This window comes from Cygnus olor, chromosome 12, assembly GCF_009769625.2.
Source record: "Cygnus olor isolate bCygOlo1 chromosome 12, bCygOlo1.pri.v2, whole genome shotgun sequence".
NCBI classification, from domain to species: Eukaryota; Metazoa; Chordata; class Aves; order Anseriformes; family Anatidae; genus Cygnus; species Cygnus olor.
Window position 1 is genome coordinate 10635776 of NC_049180.1, and position 19578 is coordinate 10655353.

Sequence of the window (19578 nt, forward strand, 5' to 3'; positions counted from 1 at the left end):
CTAGCAGGAGTATCGAGTTCAGTGGTATAAATTCCTGATAACATTTTGAAATATCAGAGAATCCAAGTTTTCTTTGATCAGCCATGCCATCTGTTTTTCCTCCAAGGATTCAGATGCTGCTGGTAGGAAAGCAAGCTGCAGCAAAAGCAATGCCTGTGGGGATTTTCCAGCAGTGCTCCAACAAGGCTCTGCACCTCCGCTCTGTCTTCTGCTGCGCAGCTGCCTGGTTGGAGTGCAAAGCTCTTTGCTTCTCGTGGGCCAGGATTTGAGGAGGCACTGCAGGATGCAAAAAACCCTCAAGTGAAGTATCTACAGCGCGGCCTCTGTTCTTGCACTTGTAAAATTGCGTTCTCAGCTGTTGCTGTTAACTGTTTTCTTTAGGTTTTGTTTGCTAGGACCTTTGCTGTGTCTGCCCCAGCACACTCGCTTTCAGGGTTTGAGGCAGGACTCTGGAAGAGTATTGTCTGCATTGTGCTATGTCAGGAGAAATGTACAAAGGGGAAAAAACCAACAAGTGTTTTGTAAAATAGAGTAGGGAAAAGTGTAATGAATATTAATGCATCTTAAGAGCTAAATGTGAGTGAAAAACAGACAGGTTGTGTTATACTTGCTGTGTACCCCTTTGCCTGTGTACGTGCTGGAGCTCTGAGTGCTGGAGCTCTTCTCCTCGACCCTGCTCTGAGGAGATGCCAGGTGCTTTTTTGTCTTAGGGCAGTGTGATGCAGTGGATCAGAGACTGTTTGCATGGATAGGTTCTTTGTGTCCAATGAGTTGTTTTGGCAAATTCCTTTAATTTCTCTGTGGTTTCGCGTTCTTTACAAGTTAGAGGATAGGAATATTGTCACCCCCTTCTTAGAGCTGTTCAGGTCATCTAACGCTGCTGTAAACATAGGTACTGCTTCCTTTCAAGCTGTTACCAATTAATATGGGAGCTATGGGACATGCTGCACACATTTCGGACCTTGGTGTAATGCTTCTATGTGTGGGACATAAAATACTGCTGCTTTTCCTTCCAAAATAGGTGTGCTTCCAAAGTGAAAGCAGAACATCTGCTATGGACAGATGCAATGTGTAACTTTCTAAGTTAAGAAGCATGAATTTCCACTGGTGTATAACACGAAGTGGAACGCTGTTACTATATAGTGACCTCGAAATTATACTTACCCTCTTAACCAGTGTAATTGTTGTGTCCTTTGTTGCAAGGAGAGATTTCTTATGAGCATTTGTCAACAGTATTATGCCATGGGAAATCATTTTGGGATTTCAGTATATAAAAATTTCCTTTGTTATAGCTTTTTCTGTGCCTAGTACAGAGTCCTTCTCCATGCCAAAGAATTTTATTTGCAGAAAGAAATAAAGCAAAGGTTACCACCTTGCAAGTTTTCTGTGATTTTGTTTTTTCAGGTAGCTCTTGATAGTATCTTTTAAATATCAAATCAAGATGCTGCCTCTCGAGATAGAATTTATAGAAAGCTTAAAGGTCTTTTCTTTGGGGAATGCATGTGATGGGAACAGCTGAGCAGGAGCCGTGAGACAGCCTATAAAATAGACGAGTTTGTTGAGAGTTTGGCCTTTATTAGGAAGAACTGTGAGAGTCTCCTCAATAATTTATTTCTGATTTCTTAAACCCAACAGTCTGTATGTTGCTCGTAGTTTTCCTGCTTCTGCCTAAGCTGTTTGTGACCTTGGGAAGTCAATATCTAACACCCAGTGTCCTGCATCCAGTATCACGTGTGTGGACTCTGCTGTTTTGTTGTTCTCCAGCATGGGACCTCAGTTGCAGCCCTGCAACTTTTTTCAGTCAGATCAGCCTGAGTCTCTATCTTCAGTTCAATTTCTGTTAAATTCTGATATATTTTTTTTATATCCATCTGCTGTATTTTTTATATCCATATTTTTCTGTACTATATCAAAAGGAACAAGGAAAAGTTTACATGTACGCAGGCACTTCTGTCCTTCGAAGGATAAACAGAAATCTAGAGACATGTGGAAAGGGACTAGCATTAAGGTTGTCAGAATACATGCTGGAGGCTGCCTGTGATACCAGTGAGCCCATTAATACTGTTTTGTGTTAAACCTAACTGTATGCCTTTTAATCTTGCTGTTAGATAGTGAAATTCCTTTTGGATATATAGGTGATTGTATTTTTTTTGACAAAGTCAGGAACATCTGCTGGTATCTTGTAAAGCCTCCTGTGTTGCTCTTTCTAGCAGTTCTCAACACCCCCTTGTTTGGTTAATGTTTTGCCATCTGTTAACGTGATGATATTGTAATGAGGAGGGAGTTTATTGGTGAAATTCTGACAGTATTAAAACATTGCTTTGGTATCGCTTTTCCTCCTTCACCTCTACTTTGCTGATGCATTGTATTTATCTGGGTTTATTATTGCCTAGGTTCTTACCCTTTGTATGTAGTCCCACTGAAATTTTTACTTTGCTTTAAGCTCTTTCTAGTAAAGCCTGAGGAGTGGGTTGTTTACTGGGTGGAACTTCAGTTGCTGAAAGCTCTGCTTCTCCATCCAATTTACTCCTTGTGCATGGGTTTCCTCTCATAGGAGGAAAAATGCCACGCAACTCATGCGGTGGCTTTATAGTTGTGAATTTGTGCGTGCTCCAGTGCCTTGTAAAGGCACAACGTGCAGGCTTATGTATGTGTGAGCTTTGCTTAGTAGAGACTATTTGCTTAAGAAGTGAGTTTGCTGTGAGGTGGCGGATTATGTCCTTTACTCTGAATGTGAAACTTAAGGTAAAATGGAGTAAGCAATATTGTTGTGTCCCTAGAAAACCAAAAGCATTGACTGTAGAGTTTGCTAGTTTTAGCTTTTCTCTCTCACTGCCTTAACAATCTTCCCGTTCTGATTTTGTGGTATGAGCTTTGAGAGTTTTTCCATGCGGTTGTGGCAATAATATTTGGAGGACTTTTTAAGAGAGCACTGCGCCTTGAACACTGTTGTGTAGAAACCCTTTTGCTTTAATCACTAACAATGTCTTTGATATTTGCCTATTACACTTTTGCTTCAGCTATGGTAATTCTTTTAATTACTCGTTATAGGAATGTCACTTTCTGGTAACATCCAGAGGCAGTGAGTTTTAAAGACTCGCTTGTACTAAGCAGTGGATGAGGCACGTGGATCTGTGTTTGAATTGCAGCAGGTAGTCTTTAGAAGGACATGTCTTGCTTTGTGTCAGTACATACTTTCTTCATCTCTAAGATGCTAACAGATCCTCAAAATGGTTGCTGACATTGATGCAGAGGTAGAACTGATTTTTATAATGTATAAATAAGCATAACAACTACAAGGCATTGAAGCGTACCGATGGTTCTCATGTTTCTGCCTGTTTGGACAAGCTGATGATGGGAACTTAGCTAATGGGGAGCTCTGGATGAGGGGACAAGCTTAGGGCAATGAGTTAGAACGACATGGAAGAAAGCAAAACTGGCAGCTGTAATTCAGACCACTGCTAGTAAATGGAAAGGTGCAACTGCCGTTTCTTCAGTGTTACTGATGTAACTGTTCAATAAAGTATTTTCATTCTGTGTTTGAGGAAAATGAAAAATATGTGAAGCATTACAAAGTGATGGTGATGAACTTTTTTCTCCTCTGGTGATAAACCTACAGAAAGTTGAATTGCTCCTAAAGATAATGTTTTTATCTAGATATTTTAAAAGAGCTGACCAAAGGGCTCTCCCACCTGCTGCAGCAATTCAAATATGGAACAGAGAGTAGATCCTGTTTGCAAAATCTAATAGCAGGATATGTAACAATATCAGATGCCTGAAAATCAAACACGTGTGCCTATTCTGATCTCTCCTGGCTTTTATAATCTGTGAATTGCTTGCAGACATGTTAGGAAATATAAGGTATGTGAAAATAGCAGTGGTGTTAAAACAGCCCTGTGAAGGGCCCTTGCAATTCCGTGGATTTTTTATTAGTCTAAATGTCTGGTAGTAGACTAACGCAGGACTGGCTGATGCAGCAAACTGTGTGACTTGTTTTTTTTGTTTGTTTGTTTGTTTGTTTTTCTCTGTATTTTATTAACAGGACTGCAGAAAGCTAAATCTTTTTGCTTAATCTGTGTTGTGGGCACTTGCCCTGCTAAAGGTGCTCTGGTCATTTCTGAGGTGTTTACCTGTATTCACATATATGTTTGTGTGTGTATCTGTAATCCTTTAGTAACAAAATAAGCATTCAGGGTGAAGTTAGCCTTACATATCATGCCAATATAACCAATCCAAGTACGCATCATAGGTGAACAGTGGTCTTTTTTGTGCTCATGGGTGGTTTTGTTTTTTTTTAAGTATATGCTTTGCCTGTACTTACAGATTTTTTTGACTCTGGTGCAGTCTCAGACATTGGATCTGTATCTCCCTACCCCATTGTTGCTCTCAATGTTTAGACTACATAGAATGAAATAAATCGGCTCTTTGTGTCAACCTGTCCTGGTTGCTGTACCTGAGTAGGATATTCAGACATAACCAGATTCCCAAGGAATTGGTTTTTTTGCTATAAATTTATGTTTACTGCCACATAATATAAAGGAAGACAAAAAAACAGTACTTGGAGATGAGAATAAGTGTTATGTACTAATTGTTATGGAATAAATCTAATATTTTTAGCCAGAAAAAAAAAGAAGTGGATAATTACAAGCAAATATTCCTTTGCACCCCAATCTATAGAATTTTATTTAACGTTTCCTTATCTACACTTTCTGCCAAGCTGCTTTTATAGCTGGCTATTTATTATAGGGTGGCCTATTTGACAAAGTGATAATTAAATAACTCCTAGCGTTAAAAATTTGAAAAAAAACCAACTTTTTTTTTTCTTCCACTGTGAATTTAGTTGAACCAAATGGAAAAGATAATAAAAAATAAACTTGAAGGTTATGTTAGGGTATTCAACTGACTGCAGTTCCTGCTTCCTAGTTTGTAATGCTTCTCTCACTTACTCTTTTGCTGACGGTTTTTGTTTGATCAGTGTCTAAGAGAAATGGGGTATTACTTCAATATCTGACTTAATGCTTCACACTGTATGTTTATAGTGAAAATATTGCTCCTCCTCTTCTTTTTCATGTTGCTCCCTCAGTAGAAATTTTGTGTATCAAAGTTGTCACTTGTGATCAAAAGGTGAATCTTTGCTATTTGGCCCTTTAATAAAGCTTCAGCTTTTAAAATTAAAAAGCACATCAGAATTTGAATATTTTATTTAAAATGTAGGATATCCTTAGCATTTCTCAATTGCTTCAGAGCAAGAAACCAAGTAGGTGAGGTAGAATGAGGAAGAGGGAAGAGGTAGGAAGCACCAGCACACTGTAAGCATGTTTGGTATTTAACCCAAGACAACTCAAGCTTTTTTGCTGGACTGGAAAGTGTGATGAGTTCTAAGTGGTGAGCTAGAAACAGTCTCTTCTTGTAGGGAACCTTTGGTGACAGAAGGAGAATGTATTACTGCAAATAAATAGAAGTCTTGGACTCCAGCCTAATCTTTCTGACTGCCATAATCTGTGAGATGCCAGATTTTTGGCAGGCCTCTTGGGTGACGGGGTGCTTGGGCTTGATGGGGTTCCAGAAGTTTGGAGTTGCTTATTTCCATGAGGAGATAAAATGACAACTTCTACTATTCCAGAGGCCCACTACTGACATTTCTAATGAACACTAGTATTTGCTAGGCTGAATTATAAAACTATAGGGAATGGAGATTGAGCCTTCTGAGGGCTCAAGTGCATTGTTCTCCGTAGGTGTCTGCTCATTTATGTTTACAGTGAATCTAAAAGTTTTTATACAGTTCTTTCCCCCAAAGCCTGGAAAAACTAGGCTGTAGCTTCTGTTCACATCTGCTTACAGAAGTTAATTTTTTTGGATAGGTAAGGAAATACATGATTCAATAATATTTGGGATCATGTCTTCCACTTGGGTAATTCTTCTAATTAATTTATGACTTGCTGTGGGGTTTTTCTGCTTGCAGTCTCTGTGGTGATTAATCAGAATTTTGAAACTGGCAGCCCATAGCAGTGTTACAAAAGACAAAGCCAAACCTAAAAATTGTAACAAATTAACTTATTCTACCTGCCTGAAAGTCATTTATAGAGAGAAGTACTCCTAATCTCTATAAAGCGTCAAATGTACTGGAAATGATCAGAACTGAATATAACCTTTGGTTTTCATGAGGCCAGTGAGCGTTTTGTGCAAGGTATAATTCCTTGTGACGGGGATGGTTGGTGCTTGACTTTAACCTGTTTTGCATTTAAATTGTGTAAAAATGAATCCTGAACCCTGTCACTGCTGAGAAACTGCACTGGTTCTCTCGTGCAGTAACTGATGACGGTGCATGAGGACCTTTCATAGCTTGCCACCAAACTGTGAGCTCTGGTGTTGGTGCCAGCGGTAGCTCAGGGTGAGGTTACGCTGGTACAAATTGCCTCTGAGTACAGCATGCCTGGATGTCGTTGTAGCTCTGTATAGGAAAAATATGGTGGAGAAGGTTTGGGGATCTAAAATGTGTGGGAAGAGATGGTGAGATGTCACAGTGGTGGGACAGAAAGCACGTTAGATGAACTGGAGAGAGAATGGAAGAGATTGGAGGGAATATAGAAAGGTCTTAGTGAGGATCGTATTTGCTTTCCTTTCTCTCTGAGCTTTTGTTTTGCTCTCTTTACTGCTTTTCTACACATGATAGTACAGAATTTTTCTGCTTTAATGCAGACTTCCATGTGCATGTTTTCCTTCTGCCTGTATGGTTTTGCAAAGGGTGGGTCTGTACAGAAAGCTTCCCAGTAATCCACGGGGAGAGGTGGCTTCAATACCGAAGCATTGTGGCTCCCATGAGATGGGTAGGGGATGGTATTTTGTGGGAAGCGTATGTGAATTTATTTTACCAGTCAGAGGTGCTAATGAATGACAAAAAGATGTGAAGCAGAACCTTGAAGGCTTTGGAGAGGAGCTGAGAAGTCTCTCTGTACTTTGTGCTAAAGTTTGCTGGCTTTCTGCGCAAGGCAGCCAGAACAGGACCCGAAGGAGGGACGTGTCTGGGAAGCTTGGTAGCTTGTCAATGGGTGTGATGGAGTCAAAAGTGTCTGAAGGATGACCTGGTTTAATAAACAGAAGCTTAGAACAGAGTGGGAAGCTGCTGTTTTTTTTCTGTCCAAGTACAGAAAAAAATCCTCAGCCCTGAAAGGACGAGGAGCTACTTGTGTTCCTCATATGAATGAGAGTGTTCGTAAGGGGAGGTGCTGGATGAATTACAGCTGGAATGGAATCGATAATGGTTTAATATTAACCATAACGAAAGAATTAATTTAGCAGCACTTTGCTGTAGACCATGCAAGTATATGAATTAACAAACCAAGAAAAGGACTTTAAAAACAGTTTGTGGAAAGACGGAAGTTTTCTTATTGGCATGTTGGAAAGTGAGACCTACTCTTACTTAAATGGCATTAAATGAAGTTAATAAAATCCAGCACATCTGTGGGCTTACTTTTAAGAAATATTTAATTTACAAGAAAGAGTTACCAGATCCAAACAATACAGCTAATTGTAAATAGTGCTTTGGAGGTGTTTCTGTAAAGGGTAAAGCATACCGTAAATTAACACTGGCTGTAAATTAACTGGTTTTACAGTGGGGATCCTTCCGAAACCAGAGGAATTAGTTGAAACTGTAAAAGAGAACAAAAATGGAAAATGCTAAATCTGTTCATGATGTTTCTGAAATATTAAAGTACTTTAATGTGTGAGGAATGAAGGAGGGGGGGGAAAAAAGAGATACCTATACTGGAAGCAGAGTATGCAGAAGTTGGAGGTAAGGGAACTATAAAGAACAGGGTACAGAAAGATAAGAAGATACAGTGATTTTTTTTAATTATATGCAAAATTAACCAGGGAGGGAAGAGAAATGATAATTCCTTTGAAATTTCAAGCAGTGATGGGAAGAGTCCACAAAAGAAGCATTGCAAATGAGAACTTAGAATGAAATGTTTGTGTTACTTTTGAATAATTATTTCACATATAATTAGATTTAAAAAAAAAAAAACTGCAATTTGCTGCTTTGGAGCCTGCTTTCTTCATGAGAATACTAAAAGCATTTCCATGTCGTTGTTTGTTGTCTCGGCCCAATATAATTTGGACCATAAAGGAATGTAAAATGAAGAACCAGTGCACAAGATTGAAAGGATGTCTGAAATTGGAGATGCAGCCAGCTGGCAGCGCGGGCAGCTATGCCACACGTCTTTGTCACTGAGCACCTCCTAAAAACGTTGGGCTCTTGGTCCCACCGATCTGCAAGTTAGATTTTTTTTTTCAGTTACTGGCCTAATTTACTCTTTTCTTGGTTGGACTTGGGCTGCTGTGGTGTAATGTTTAAACAACTGAAGTTTCTGTCCTGTTGCGCCTCTTGCCCCCCTGCTTTCTTGCAGGAGGCATAACGCACAGAGCTCCCAGCTCCCCTTCCATTGTCCATGTTTTTCCTCCTGTTTTCATTCCTCTGAGGAAGGGTGTAGGGTGGGTGTGTTTTTTGTTGTTGTTGTTTTTGTGTTTTTTTTTAAATTTGTTTTACATTTTCAGAAGTCCTGATTATTTTTGTTTCAATATCGGGGGGAGATAGAGATTGGAATTGTGGAATTGGAGAGTAAAATCTTGTGGGTGAAGGACTGAGCCATTGCACAGCCACTGTGTGCCACCAGGGCCACGGGGAAGTACGGGGGTGCCGGGCCATGCCAGCATCTGCAGCGATAGACGGGAAGCAGATCTTTCACGTCACTCCTGCACTATTTTTCCTTTACCCAACTGGGGCAGAAGAAGGCAGAAGTGATTTCATTTTGGACATGGACCGTGAAGTCGCAGACCCTGTTAGGTTAGAGGAGTGAAGCTGTGGGGTCCTGACGAATAAAGGCTGCAGAACACAGCCCAACAGTCCTCGGGCTGCTTCGTGCTGCGCCAGGGGGCTTACAGCAGGGAAGAGGGTCCTGCAGTGAGTGAGCACTAGAGCAGAAAACGAGTATTTTGTTCATTCTTCAAATCTAACACAGGGCAGAGTGGTCTGGTGCTGTTTCAACGTCCTTGCACCATCTGGTGAGTTGGAAAATTGTACAAAAATGGCAAATTCATTTAAAAAAAAACTGTCTTGTGTAGAGTGAATGGGAAAAATAAAACTTTAGTTCAGGAGGAGACCATGAAATCTAAGTATTTGGCCTGGACTGGATTGAAGCACAACGATTTTGTGGCCATGGCAACTGTTCTGTGTAATCTACTATTTTGAGAAATTGAATCAAGGTTAGGATTACTAAAACATTCCTTGTATCTGCTTCTTTACTGTGATAGTAGAGGATGTAATTTCTTTGTCTGTGGCCTTAAACTATTAAATGTAGCAGTAAAGCTGAATCCAAATGTTTCTTTCTCCCGTTTTCCAAAGGATTCACCCTCCTGAATACTTCAAGAAAAAATATGCTGTGGATGAAGTCCACTATGTAAATGAGGTGAGTTGTCTCTGTGTATGAATATTTTTCTGTGAATACAAAATGGACATGTGGCAGTGATTTTACTCCTTATAAAGCACTTGTAATTTTTTTTTTAAATTAAAGAAAAGAAAAAAAAAGGCTGCTACTTTGAGCTGAACACTGAAGTCTTAATCCAAAGACCATCTCATAAACAAGTCTGGGGCATCGTGAGACCTGTCAGTCTATATCTTTATCCAACAGAAACATGTTGCTAAATACATTTCTTTTTTTCAATGCCTTGGAGATTTGAGGAGATTGCTGTCAGGGAGATTGCATGTTTTAACTCTGACTGAGAGCCTGCACTTATTTTATGCATACAAAGAGCTGTGAGGAATAGCTGCCTGCCTGCTTTACTCTTAGTTCGTGTTGAATCACTCTAATATTTGAATAAGCAAGCATTTTCATATTTTTAAATGTAAGCGTGACTTTCTTAGTCAGGTTTCTCATTTTGTTTTTGAGCAGATGTTTATATACTTATGCACCTGGCCAGTCATCTTTTTTTTTTTTTTTTGGTAGGAAGGCTCAGCAGGATGAGGGCAATATTCCTGCTAAGCTCTGTGGTTGATTTTCATGGAGAGCAGCTTGAAAAGGAAGATTCTGATATTCCTGTCCCTGCAGAACACTTAACTATGACTCACAAGACCCAAAACTTTGCTGTAATCAGCTGTGAGGATGTTTCATTTCATTTTCATAATGAGTCTAATTATGAAATGAAGTTTGATCCTGTATTTCAGTAGCTGGGGTAGAGGAACCTGTGCAGAGGTTGCTTTTTGATGTGAGTTGGAATCACACAGAGTGCAGACACTCCTCTGTCAGGCAGTGAAAATTGCAACTGGAAAATGTATGTTTTATTTAAAAAATAAAAATCATGTTTATTTTGGGTCACTTTAGTTGCTTTGGCTAGCTTTCCACCAATAAATGACTTTATTACAGTTCTGTTCTTACTGTTTAGAAACCTCATTGATGAGGAAAAGAGCTCATTAGGTGGAGCAGTACATTTTCCCAACAGAAAGGCCATGTTCCACCTGAACTACTTGGATTGAAGTTAGGAGCAGCTGAAGCCTGCAGTTAAGCTGTTTAGCTTTCAAAGGTTCTGTCTATAACTTTTGCCTGGCTTGCCAAGGAAGTGGTTTTCCACCATCAGGATACTAGGGGCATTTTGCACAGGATGGTTTTATGTCAACAAATGACCCATCTGTGTAAGCATGTAATCCTCATTTTTCATTAAAAAAATAAAATAAAATTTGGAAATGGTATTTTTATACCTCACTGCCATATGCTTTATTTTATTAATATTATTACTATGCTGTTAAGCTATTTTAAAGTTTATAGAACGGTGCCGCATGGAATTATGTTGTCTGTTCATTGCCTCAAGAAATGTTTAGTTCTGTGCCCACGTTTCTGCAGCAGCTCTTGAAGCCCAGTTGCTATTCATGTATTGAAAGGGCACCATCAACTTAAGCACTGCATCTCCCTAAATATTTTGTGATCTACTGACTCTGGTTGCAAGTGTCATGTAAGAGTAAAATATCTGAAAGGTATGAGAAGAACAATTTTGTCTTTCCAAGTTGTTTAGTCTATATACAGTAAATTTTGATGAAATAAGTATCATTGTGATTATGAGGAAGAAAAAGAAATAATAACAATCTAAAACTTCTTTTTAGATATCCAATGTCTTGGCTTCGAAGAAACCTTCTGTGCTCCTTACTTTGGTGAGTGATACTATTCGAAGAGTAACTACCAATTTCCTTCAAAAAGGAGATCAGTTCTTTAAATACTTCTATACACTGTCATTCCTTCCCTATCTTTCCCTTCCCCATCCTTGCCAAATTTGAGGCCATCTGTATTAATGTATTCTTCTGGCTCCTCCATGACCTCAGGATTTCTAACCTCTGGGTTTCTAGTCTATATTCTCTAAAGCTTTACCTGTGTTCTGGCAAAACATGACAAGCCTAATGTTGACCGTGCTATTCTCCAGCCTATGTAGAATGCCTCCAAACTCCATTTTTCTCTAATGCTGCTCAAGCTACGTCATGAGCATATCTGGACTTTTCTTTGGGAACCCCGTAAGGATTCATGGAATTCTTATTCTGCATATACTGGGTTGGTAAGAATAACTTCTGCAAGGAGGGTGTGATGGAATGCCTGCCAAGTATTTTAGAAAGGGGCTTGCTCTGGAAGTGGGATGAACGAGTGGAGGTAAAGCCTGCAAGCTGCTTCTTCCCTGTCACCTCGTCCCCAGCTTTTTTCCTCTGATGTGTTTGGTAAACCTGTCTCGCTGTTACAAGTATCTGATTTGTTGTCTTCAGTCTATATAAGAAATGATTTGCTGACTCTGAGCTTTGCCTTACAGCAAATGCAGTGGCAGCTCCCGGATTTCTTGTTTTCCCATGATAGTTGCCAGACAGGTCTTAACAAAAAATCCCTCCTTAGGCAGACGTACAATATGAGATCTGAGCTTTTTATCCATTAAGAAGATGTCCTAAATACAGTCTTCAGTCTTTCTTCCACACTATGTATTAAAAGGATGAACCTATAGTTTTATTTCATGTTCTTTCAGAGAAATGAGAGTGAAAGGGAGTATTTGTCCATCTTACATTCCTTATTGTGCATTTCTGCGCATCAAGTTGTTGATTAGTTGTCTCTCTGTGAGCATCCCATTGTAGCTGGGAATTTTCACAGATTTCTTGCTGAGAGGATGGAGCTGTGATGCTTTCACATTCCTCCCACTGCCACAATGAAATTCATAGAAAACGGCAGAGCTCTTCTCCTAACATTGGCTGAAGGGAGACTTGGTCCTCTCCTGTGGTCTCATTCTAAATAAAGAACTGTAATGCTGCTCCACAGGGTTTCCCATATGCATGTCAGAAGTGTTCGTCTGCTGTGAAGCAGCCAAAATCCTTATGCTTATGCTACTTGCTTGAATGGAAAGCTGTAGGGAAGCGGCATGCAGATTTAAATAGTAAGCATTGCCAAGGCAGTGTGGAATAATTTATTTTTAAATGAAATTACTTTAGAAGAAATCTTGCCTGTTTGTTATTCCCTTGTTCTTTATTATCGTATAGGTCTCTTAGCTCCTTTCAAGGCTTAAGGGAATTCGAAATCCAAGCCTGCCGTTTTCCTAAGCAGCATATCCTAACCTGAGTTCCATGCTGGTCTCCTTTGAAACAAATGATGTCTTAAATTGGTTTACGTTTGAACAAACTGGTTTTTTTTTTGGTTGTTTTTTCTTTTCCTTTTTGTAATAGTGATTCAAGGAAATGTATAAGTTTTCCTAAAGACTTAGTGCAGTTATGTTCTCTCCATGATTTAAATTTTAAATACTTGTGTTTGGCTCAGAATCATGGTCCTTTTAATCTTTTTCCCTCCCAAGCGCGGTGTTAATACTGATAGTGGAAATATCTCCAAAGAAGCTTCATTCGAGGGAATCAGCCAGTAAGTGACACAGCTTTTTATGTATTAGTTGTTTCATGGTTATATTGAATTCATCTTTATTTCACATTTAAATGATTATTTTCCTGATAACATAATGTTGAATGGCAAATCAAATATATTGATACTTCTTTGGAAATAAAACTTTTGACATGTTTCTAATGATTTCAAATTGGGGGGGGGGTTGGAAAGCTTTTGCATCAAAGATCATTTGATGTTTTTTGTGTTCGTTTTAAGCAGATAAAACCAAACAGACCCACCCCTAATTTCTGTTTCCATATTTAGGGATAGAATATTTGATTTTCAGATTTCAGAAAAACTGATTTTTAAGAGTAGCTTCTTTCTTTTATTGAATTCCTTGTACAGTGTTAAGTCAGGTATTAGGAATTCTGGCATGCACATTTTTCTGGAAAGATACAGCATTACATGTCCAAAATAAAAGATCACCTTTCTGCCTAGAAATGACCTTTTACTGTCCCCTTATATTGTATTTTTATGGAGTTTGGCTACTAGTAGAGTGAAAATGTCCTCCTACATGAAGTATTTTGAAAAGGCAGTTAATAAAAATATGTCAGAGACTGCTTTTGGAAGTGAGGATAATGACCTCAATTTTGAATTAAGTGCAAATATTTTTTTTTGATATCCTAAAATGAGATCATTTTTCATTTTATGTCAGACATACGGCAGAAAAGAAACAAAACTTCCCATTAAAAAGCCTGTTAAAATAAACACTTGTGCTGAGATGTTGAGTAGGTGGCCTCTTTTGTGATCCTCGACTCCCAGTCACCCTGCTGTATTTTTCCTCCATCCACCTCTGTCCACAGCATATTAACTCTGAAGTGATAATTACAGTGCACAGAATTTACTACAATTCTGGGCAATCATTTGTGTAGTCAGATAGCACATGTTCTCCTCGGACAGTCTTTTCTCCATGTCATGTGAACTGAAGTCTGGAATCTGATCCCGTAATTACTTTGTTCTCTCTTCCACAACCTAAATAGAAACTTAATGAATGTCAGGATTATTGGGGACCCTGCTGGCATTTAGACATCTTTTGCTGGCCAATGAATAAAATATAACTATTCTGAAATATAACTATTTCAGAACATAATCAAACCATTTTGAATGAATATTTGGTGTCCTTTCTGTTGCTTTTACCAAGGAGATACTCAGTTACCTTATGCTCTGCAGGTACAGATGGACTCCAAAATCTGTGCAGAGAGATGCCTTCAGTTTTATCTGAGACACCTCCACATGAAATATAAGCAGTTACTAACTCCAGCCCTAATTCTTTATGGGAACCATGTACAAAGGTCCATTTGAAGTATCAAAATTCCTTTTTCCTTCTGAATTTCACTGAGACAGTAGAGTGTAATTAGTAACACATTCTATTACTAGTCAACATTAATGTAGGAAGCCACTGCATTTGACACTTGACTTGAGATTTTGATAGCGTGTGCTCTGAAACACTTCAGTGGATTAATGGTATTTTCTCTCTGGCTTACCAGTTTGTGGTAAACATGCTCTTTGTTTGCTCCAATTAGAGTACTTCATTCTTTAGGGGAGCTTTCTGGTGGTTTAGCAGATAACTCTTTTGAGACCTGGGATGTGCTCTCCCTCTCCACCCCTAGGCACCGAACTGTTCATTTTGCTGCGTTTGACAGATCTGGTTAGTGTCTTTCCCTCTCCTCCCATACTGCAAGTATGGGAGAGCACTCATTGATTTTGTTGTTGAATATGCTGGAGATCCACTCCATCTCACCTCTTCTGACAGATACGGTGCCCTCAAACCACTTGTCACTCGAGCCTTTCCTTGATCTCCCTAACTCCTACTCCTGTCCTCTCGGGGGGCTGTCAGTTCACAGTGCGCTTAGCTTCTGTGCCTGCAGTGCACAGCAGGGAGATTGAACGCTGCAAACTGAGGGTGTGCATGAGGGGTGAACTTCCTTTTAAAATCTGCTCTCAGATTTTTGTAACTGTATATAAATCAACCAGTTTTGCATTTCTTTTTGACAGACCTAAACCAATTTCAGCATTGCTGCTTTTCAGTTTCTCCTCCTCTCTTATATCACATTTCCTTTACTGAAACTCGTGTATTTCAAATGTATTGATTTGTTCTAAGAGGACTAAAACTGTTGAGCTTGTACCAAACAACATGTTCTTTCACATCATGCTCCCTCGTGCCTACCAGCAATGGCACATTTTCCCCTCCCACTGTCCTTTGCTTGGTGAGCCTCTGGTTTAGCTATGGTGTTGTATTTTATTCCTGTGTTCTTGTTTGTTTCCGTTTTCTGGCTACCTGCTGAAGATGTATTTGCTTGCTAGGGCTCTTTTGTGTTTCTCCTAGTCCCATTTGTCTTATTTCTCCTAGACTGACTATGCTCCAGTGGTGTGCAGTGTGTTTTTTGTTGTTTTTTTTTTTTTTTGCTATGGATAATTGTGGAAGTAATGTATCACTTCTTAAAAAGCAGAATCTTGCTCTCCATGCAGGCTGTTCATCTGGTCCTGTCAGAAGCTACTTCTTTCTTGCCCTAATGATGTCGCTTCCCTGCCTTACTTTTTCAACCTTTTGAACTTCTTCTGGAACATAATTATCTAAATTACTAGATTAATTTTTGCAGTGTAATAAATAATCACTTGGAGCAAAGTGACTACTGTGGTCACGGGTTATTTCTATGCTCACCCTGACGATCACCCCTAAGTTATTTTTGTCCTGCTAGCAATGATCGAACTTGATTCTATGCAGATAATAGAGCCCGTAATAGTGAATCATATCAGAGCTTCTATTATTTTTATTATAGCTCTCTCTTCTGTAGCAAAGTATGCCTTATATTTAAGAGCTTTTATTTATTTATTTATTTTTAAAAAGGGGGTAGGGCTGGTGTGTTGCTCCAGTCTGTAAAAATGGAGATTTACTGTACTTGGAAAACTGTCCTGCTCAGCAGTAGATAGTGCTGTGGTTCAGCGGAGGCAGAAGTGTGGGACAGTGACCTAATACCTGGACCATTTGATAACGTCCTTGCTGTTAACTCCCCTGAAGTCAGCTCTGTACGCAACTGTTATGAATCCTACCAAAATTACTTTCCCTCACTTATTCCAGATAGTGTAAGTGTAGAAGGCAGATTTCTAAAGCAGTTCTAATGTATTATTTTCTAGAAAAATGTACTTCTGTCTGCCAATAAAGGCTAGCTCCTTTTTTATTTTCTTTTTCTAATTCATGGAACATTTTTCAGACTGGAAAAACATACAGGAATTTTTAAAATCTAATCACGTGGCTGTTATGTAACACTTGTAAAAATGTTCTGAGATGTGTCTTACCATATAGAAAATAGATTTTGAACTTGTATGGCTAAACAGTAATCTGCCACATACCCCAAAATACTGTTAACAAAGCTTTACTCACCATGTTAGGGGCTTTTCTTTATCCTCAGAATCTATTGATGTAAATGATAGACAGTTCAAGCAATTACACTTAATGTTTAATGTTTTTCAATTAATTTATTTGTCTCAAAACTGTATGTGTTGGGTATGATGAAGACTAGCTGACTGCTTGGCCAAGGCTAGTTCACAATTGCTGTGAGCAAAGTCAATCATTAGAGGAAAGATTCTCCATATTGAAGAAGAGTAGGAATTTCCAACATGTTACAATAACACATCAGAATAATGTGTTTTTAATTTTTTGTCACCATATATACTTTCTAAACTGACAAAAAAAGACTCATACAGTGTTCTATACAGGAGGCATTGATTTCTAATCTTTTTTTAAACTAATGAAATTGTCTTGCATGTTAAAGGACAAGTGAGTATGAAATCAATTTAAACATGCCATTCAATGTAATATTTATTAGTTCTATGTTGATTAAATGGGAATATTGACACATTGCAGATTGCAACAGTAGCAAATGTCATTTTTTCTTCCTCAAGACCACATCTCTCATCATCAAGTATTGTCAATTTGCAAATTGCAGTAAAATGTAGAATTGGATTGCTCTACATGATCCTCTTAGCACTAGGGCAAACCGTGGTTTTTAAAAGTAAATTGATTATTGTCCAGCAGGATCTAAACTTCCAGGTAGAATACGGTAGGATTATTTTATATAGAACTTTGTGCACAAATGACATGAATTAATCACTATTTGTGCACTCCTGTTAATGATGACATGCTCTTCCCCTTGAGCATACCATTTAATTAGTAATTTCTGGAATGTGGCTTCTTTAGTTGCCTTGTTCCTAATGAAGACAAAGCATAATTTGAGTAATTAGCTTTAGATGTTTAGCAATCATAAACAGGTGGTCTTGTGGCCACTTAAAGAGGACTCGCGGTTATCACAAACTAAGCAGAATTGAGAGGTTCAGTCCTTAATCATTGGCTCTTTGAAAAAGCTACATACAATAGATCAGGTTCTCTTCTAAATGTGAATTGATGCCGTGTCCTGCAGATCTAAGATCATGTTTTATATTTGACAATACACAAGTTTCTTGCTCAGGTGAGAGAGAGAATTGCAGTTTTTCATGACCTCCTGCATCCTCTCCACCCCCCCCCCCCCCCCCCCCCCCCCCCCCCCCCCCCCCCCCCCCCCACTCCCCCCCCCCCCCCCCCCCCCCCCCCCCCCCCCCCCCCCCCCCCCCCCCCCCCCCCCCAAACCCCTCCCACCCCCCCCCCCCCCCCCCCCCCCCCCCCACTCCCCCCCCCCACCACCCCCCCCCCCCCCCCCCCGACTTTGTTTTAATCCTGTTGCCTTTCTTTGTGTTCAGTTAGCTTTCCAAATTGACACCAACTAGTTTTTAAGGAGCTGCTGCATGGTAGGTGGTCCCAGCCAGCAAGTAAAACTTGCATTTCTGGCAGCATGAAGATGGTTCAAGAAGAACCTTTAAGGTTTGGAAAGGCACAAACCGGTGACTTTGCTATCTAAGGCTGCAGAAAGACCCTGGTACAATTAGAATTGACTTCTAAATATTTTTTTAATTGGATTTGTGCTTTAGTTGATCCCTTTTTGAGGTATTATGAATAGCCAATAACCCGAAGTAGATTTATTTTTTCCATCAAAATTGTGAGAAAACGAATTGTTGCCTTACAACATTCTTCTGAAGATCTGTTGGGAGCTTTGGAGCGTTTTAATTCTCTTAAATGCCCTAATTGAAGAGCCAGCAGTCCTGAGTCAGACAAAAGTATCTTTGATGCAGAACATTCCTTAAGCATTTAAATTGTTAGCATAAAAAACCCTCAAACAATGCTTGAAAATTCATTTGTGTTCCACTTAATTACTCAACTTCTTACTCCATTGGCCACTGTAATGTTATTGTTTAGAGAGCATTAAAATAGTTCCAAGAAGGCATGAATTGCTAATGCAGAAAATAAACAGAAAAAAAAAAGTTTTGGAGGCAGAAGTTTTCACTTTGCCTCTTCTGTAGATGACAAAAGAGGAGAGGTTATCTGTCTTTTCATAGTCTGCCTGAGCAAATCTGTTTATCACGTGCCATGTTTTGCACAAGCAAAAATTAGAATATGTAAAACAGAGGGTGAAATTAGCAATTTACTGTACTTAAATTCACTGAAGGGCATTTGGGGAGTGAAGATAAATCACAGAACAGTTTTAATTGGAAAGGATCTCTGGAGGTTGATCTGGTCAAACCCGCACTCATAGCAGTGAATTGGTAACTTAAAATTTTACCTTTGTCAAAAGAAATTCTCCAGATATGTCCAGAACATGCTGTTACTCTGTTTTCTGCATGTTCTTAGAAGTATGTATCTGGTTAAGTCTTAAGTATTTCAACATGAAATACTTGCACAGTGTAGATGAGCGTGTGCTTTCTTCTCACTGTGAGTTACTCTGATCAGTACTAAATTCAGATCTAATACTAGCCTTTGCAAGTTTTCACATCCTCAGAGAAGACGTATTTAAAAAAAACAAACAAACTAGTAACTGTGCCATCTCTGCCTTTGTTTGCGTAGTTGTTTTTTGATGTTTGTATTTTTTTGCTGATTCTAGATTCAACGTAAACAACAAAATCCTTCATCCTGAAATTGCAGAATGGTGAGTAGTGTAAAATCTTTGTTTGAATAGTTGAGCATGCTTATATTGTGAACCATTGCTTCGGAGACGTTCCCTAAGCAGAACCTCCTAGTTACTGTGTTTTAAGTTTAGGCAGGTTTCACGTTGTGGGCTGGAAATGAGGTACAAAAGTAAAAATATGGTTAGGTAACAGCACTGAGAAGTGAAGAATTTATGTAACGTTTCTTAAGCCTCGAGTCTGGATATAAATTTTCATAGAATGTGTTTGGAACTAAGTCACGTTTGTGTGAATGTGAATTTGTATGAATAAGAAAAGAACTGAGGATAATTCATATTCTAGCAATGAAAATCAAAGGCAGATGAAAACTATGTCCGAACAGGTAATATTTAATAAGGTGTTATTACTTCTCCAGGATCTACTTTAACAGCATTAATTTTGCTGAATTATTACTCATGTAACTATACTTGGTAATTTTAGGGGAATTTTACTACAGCTTATCTTGAATAGAAAAATTAGTGTGTGTGACTAAGTGTATTAGTAGCTTGCAGCTCTACTGCATTTTACCAGCTTTCCTCTTTTGGTCAGCGTTGTTGACTTTGTCCTCAGAATTGCTTCATAACTAGGGCTTTTTAGTTTTCCATTTAGG

General features: G+C 39.0%; 1 protein-coding gene across 3 annotated transcripts in view; it reads left to right on the forward strand.

Moving 5' to 3' along the window:
• The window catches only part of PEPD (peptidase D), a 137353-nt gene that overhangs the window by 15403 nt on the left and 102372 nt on the right, over positions 1-19578 (forward strand). For all 3 annotated transcript variants that reach the window (XM_040570807.1, XM_040570809.1, XM_040570808.1), the window contains exons 4-7: positions 9401-9464; positions 11150-11197; positions 12859-12920; positions 18908-18952. In XM_040570807.1, coding sequence (XP_040426741.1) covers positions 9401-9464; positions 11150-11197; positions 12859-12920; positions 18908-18952 — 219 coding nt within the window. The remainder of the gene's footprint in view (positions 1-9400; positions 9465-11149; positions 11198-12858; positions 12921-18907; positions 18953-19578) is intronic.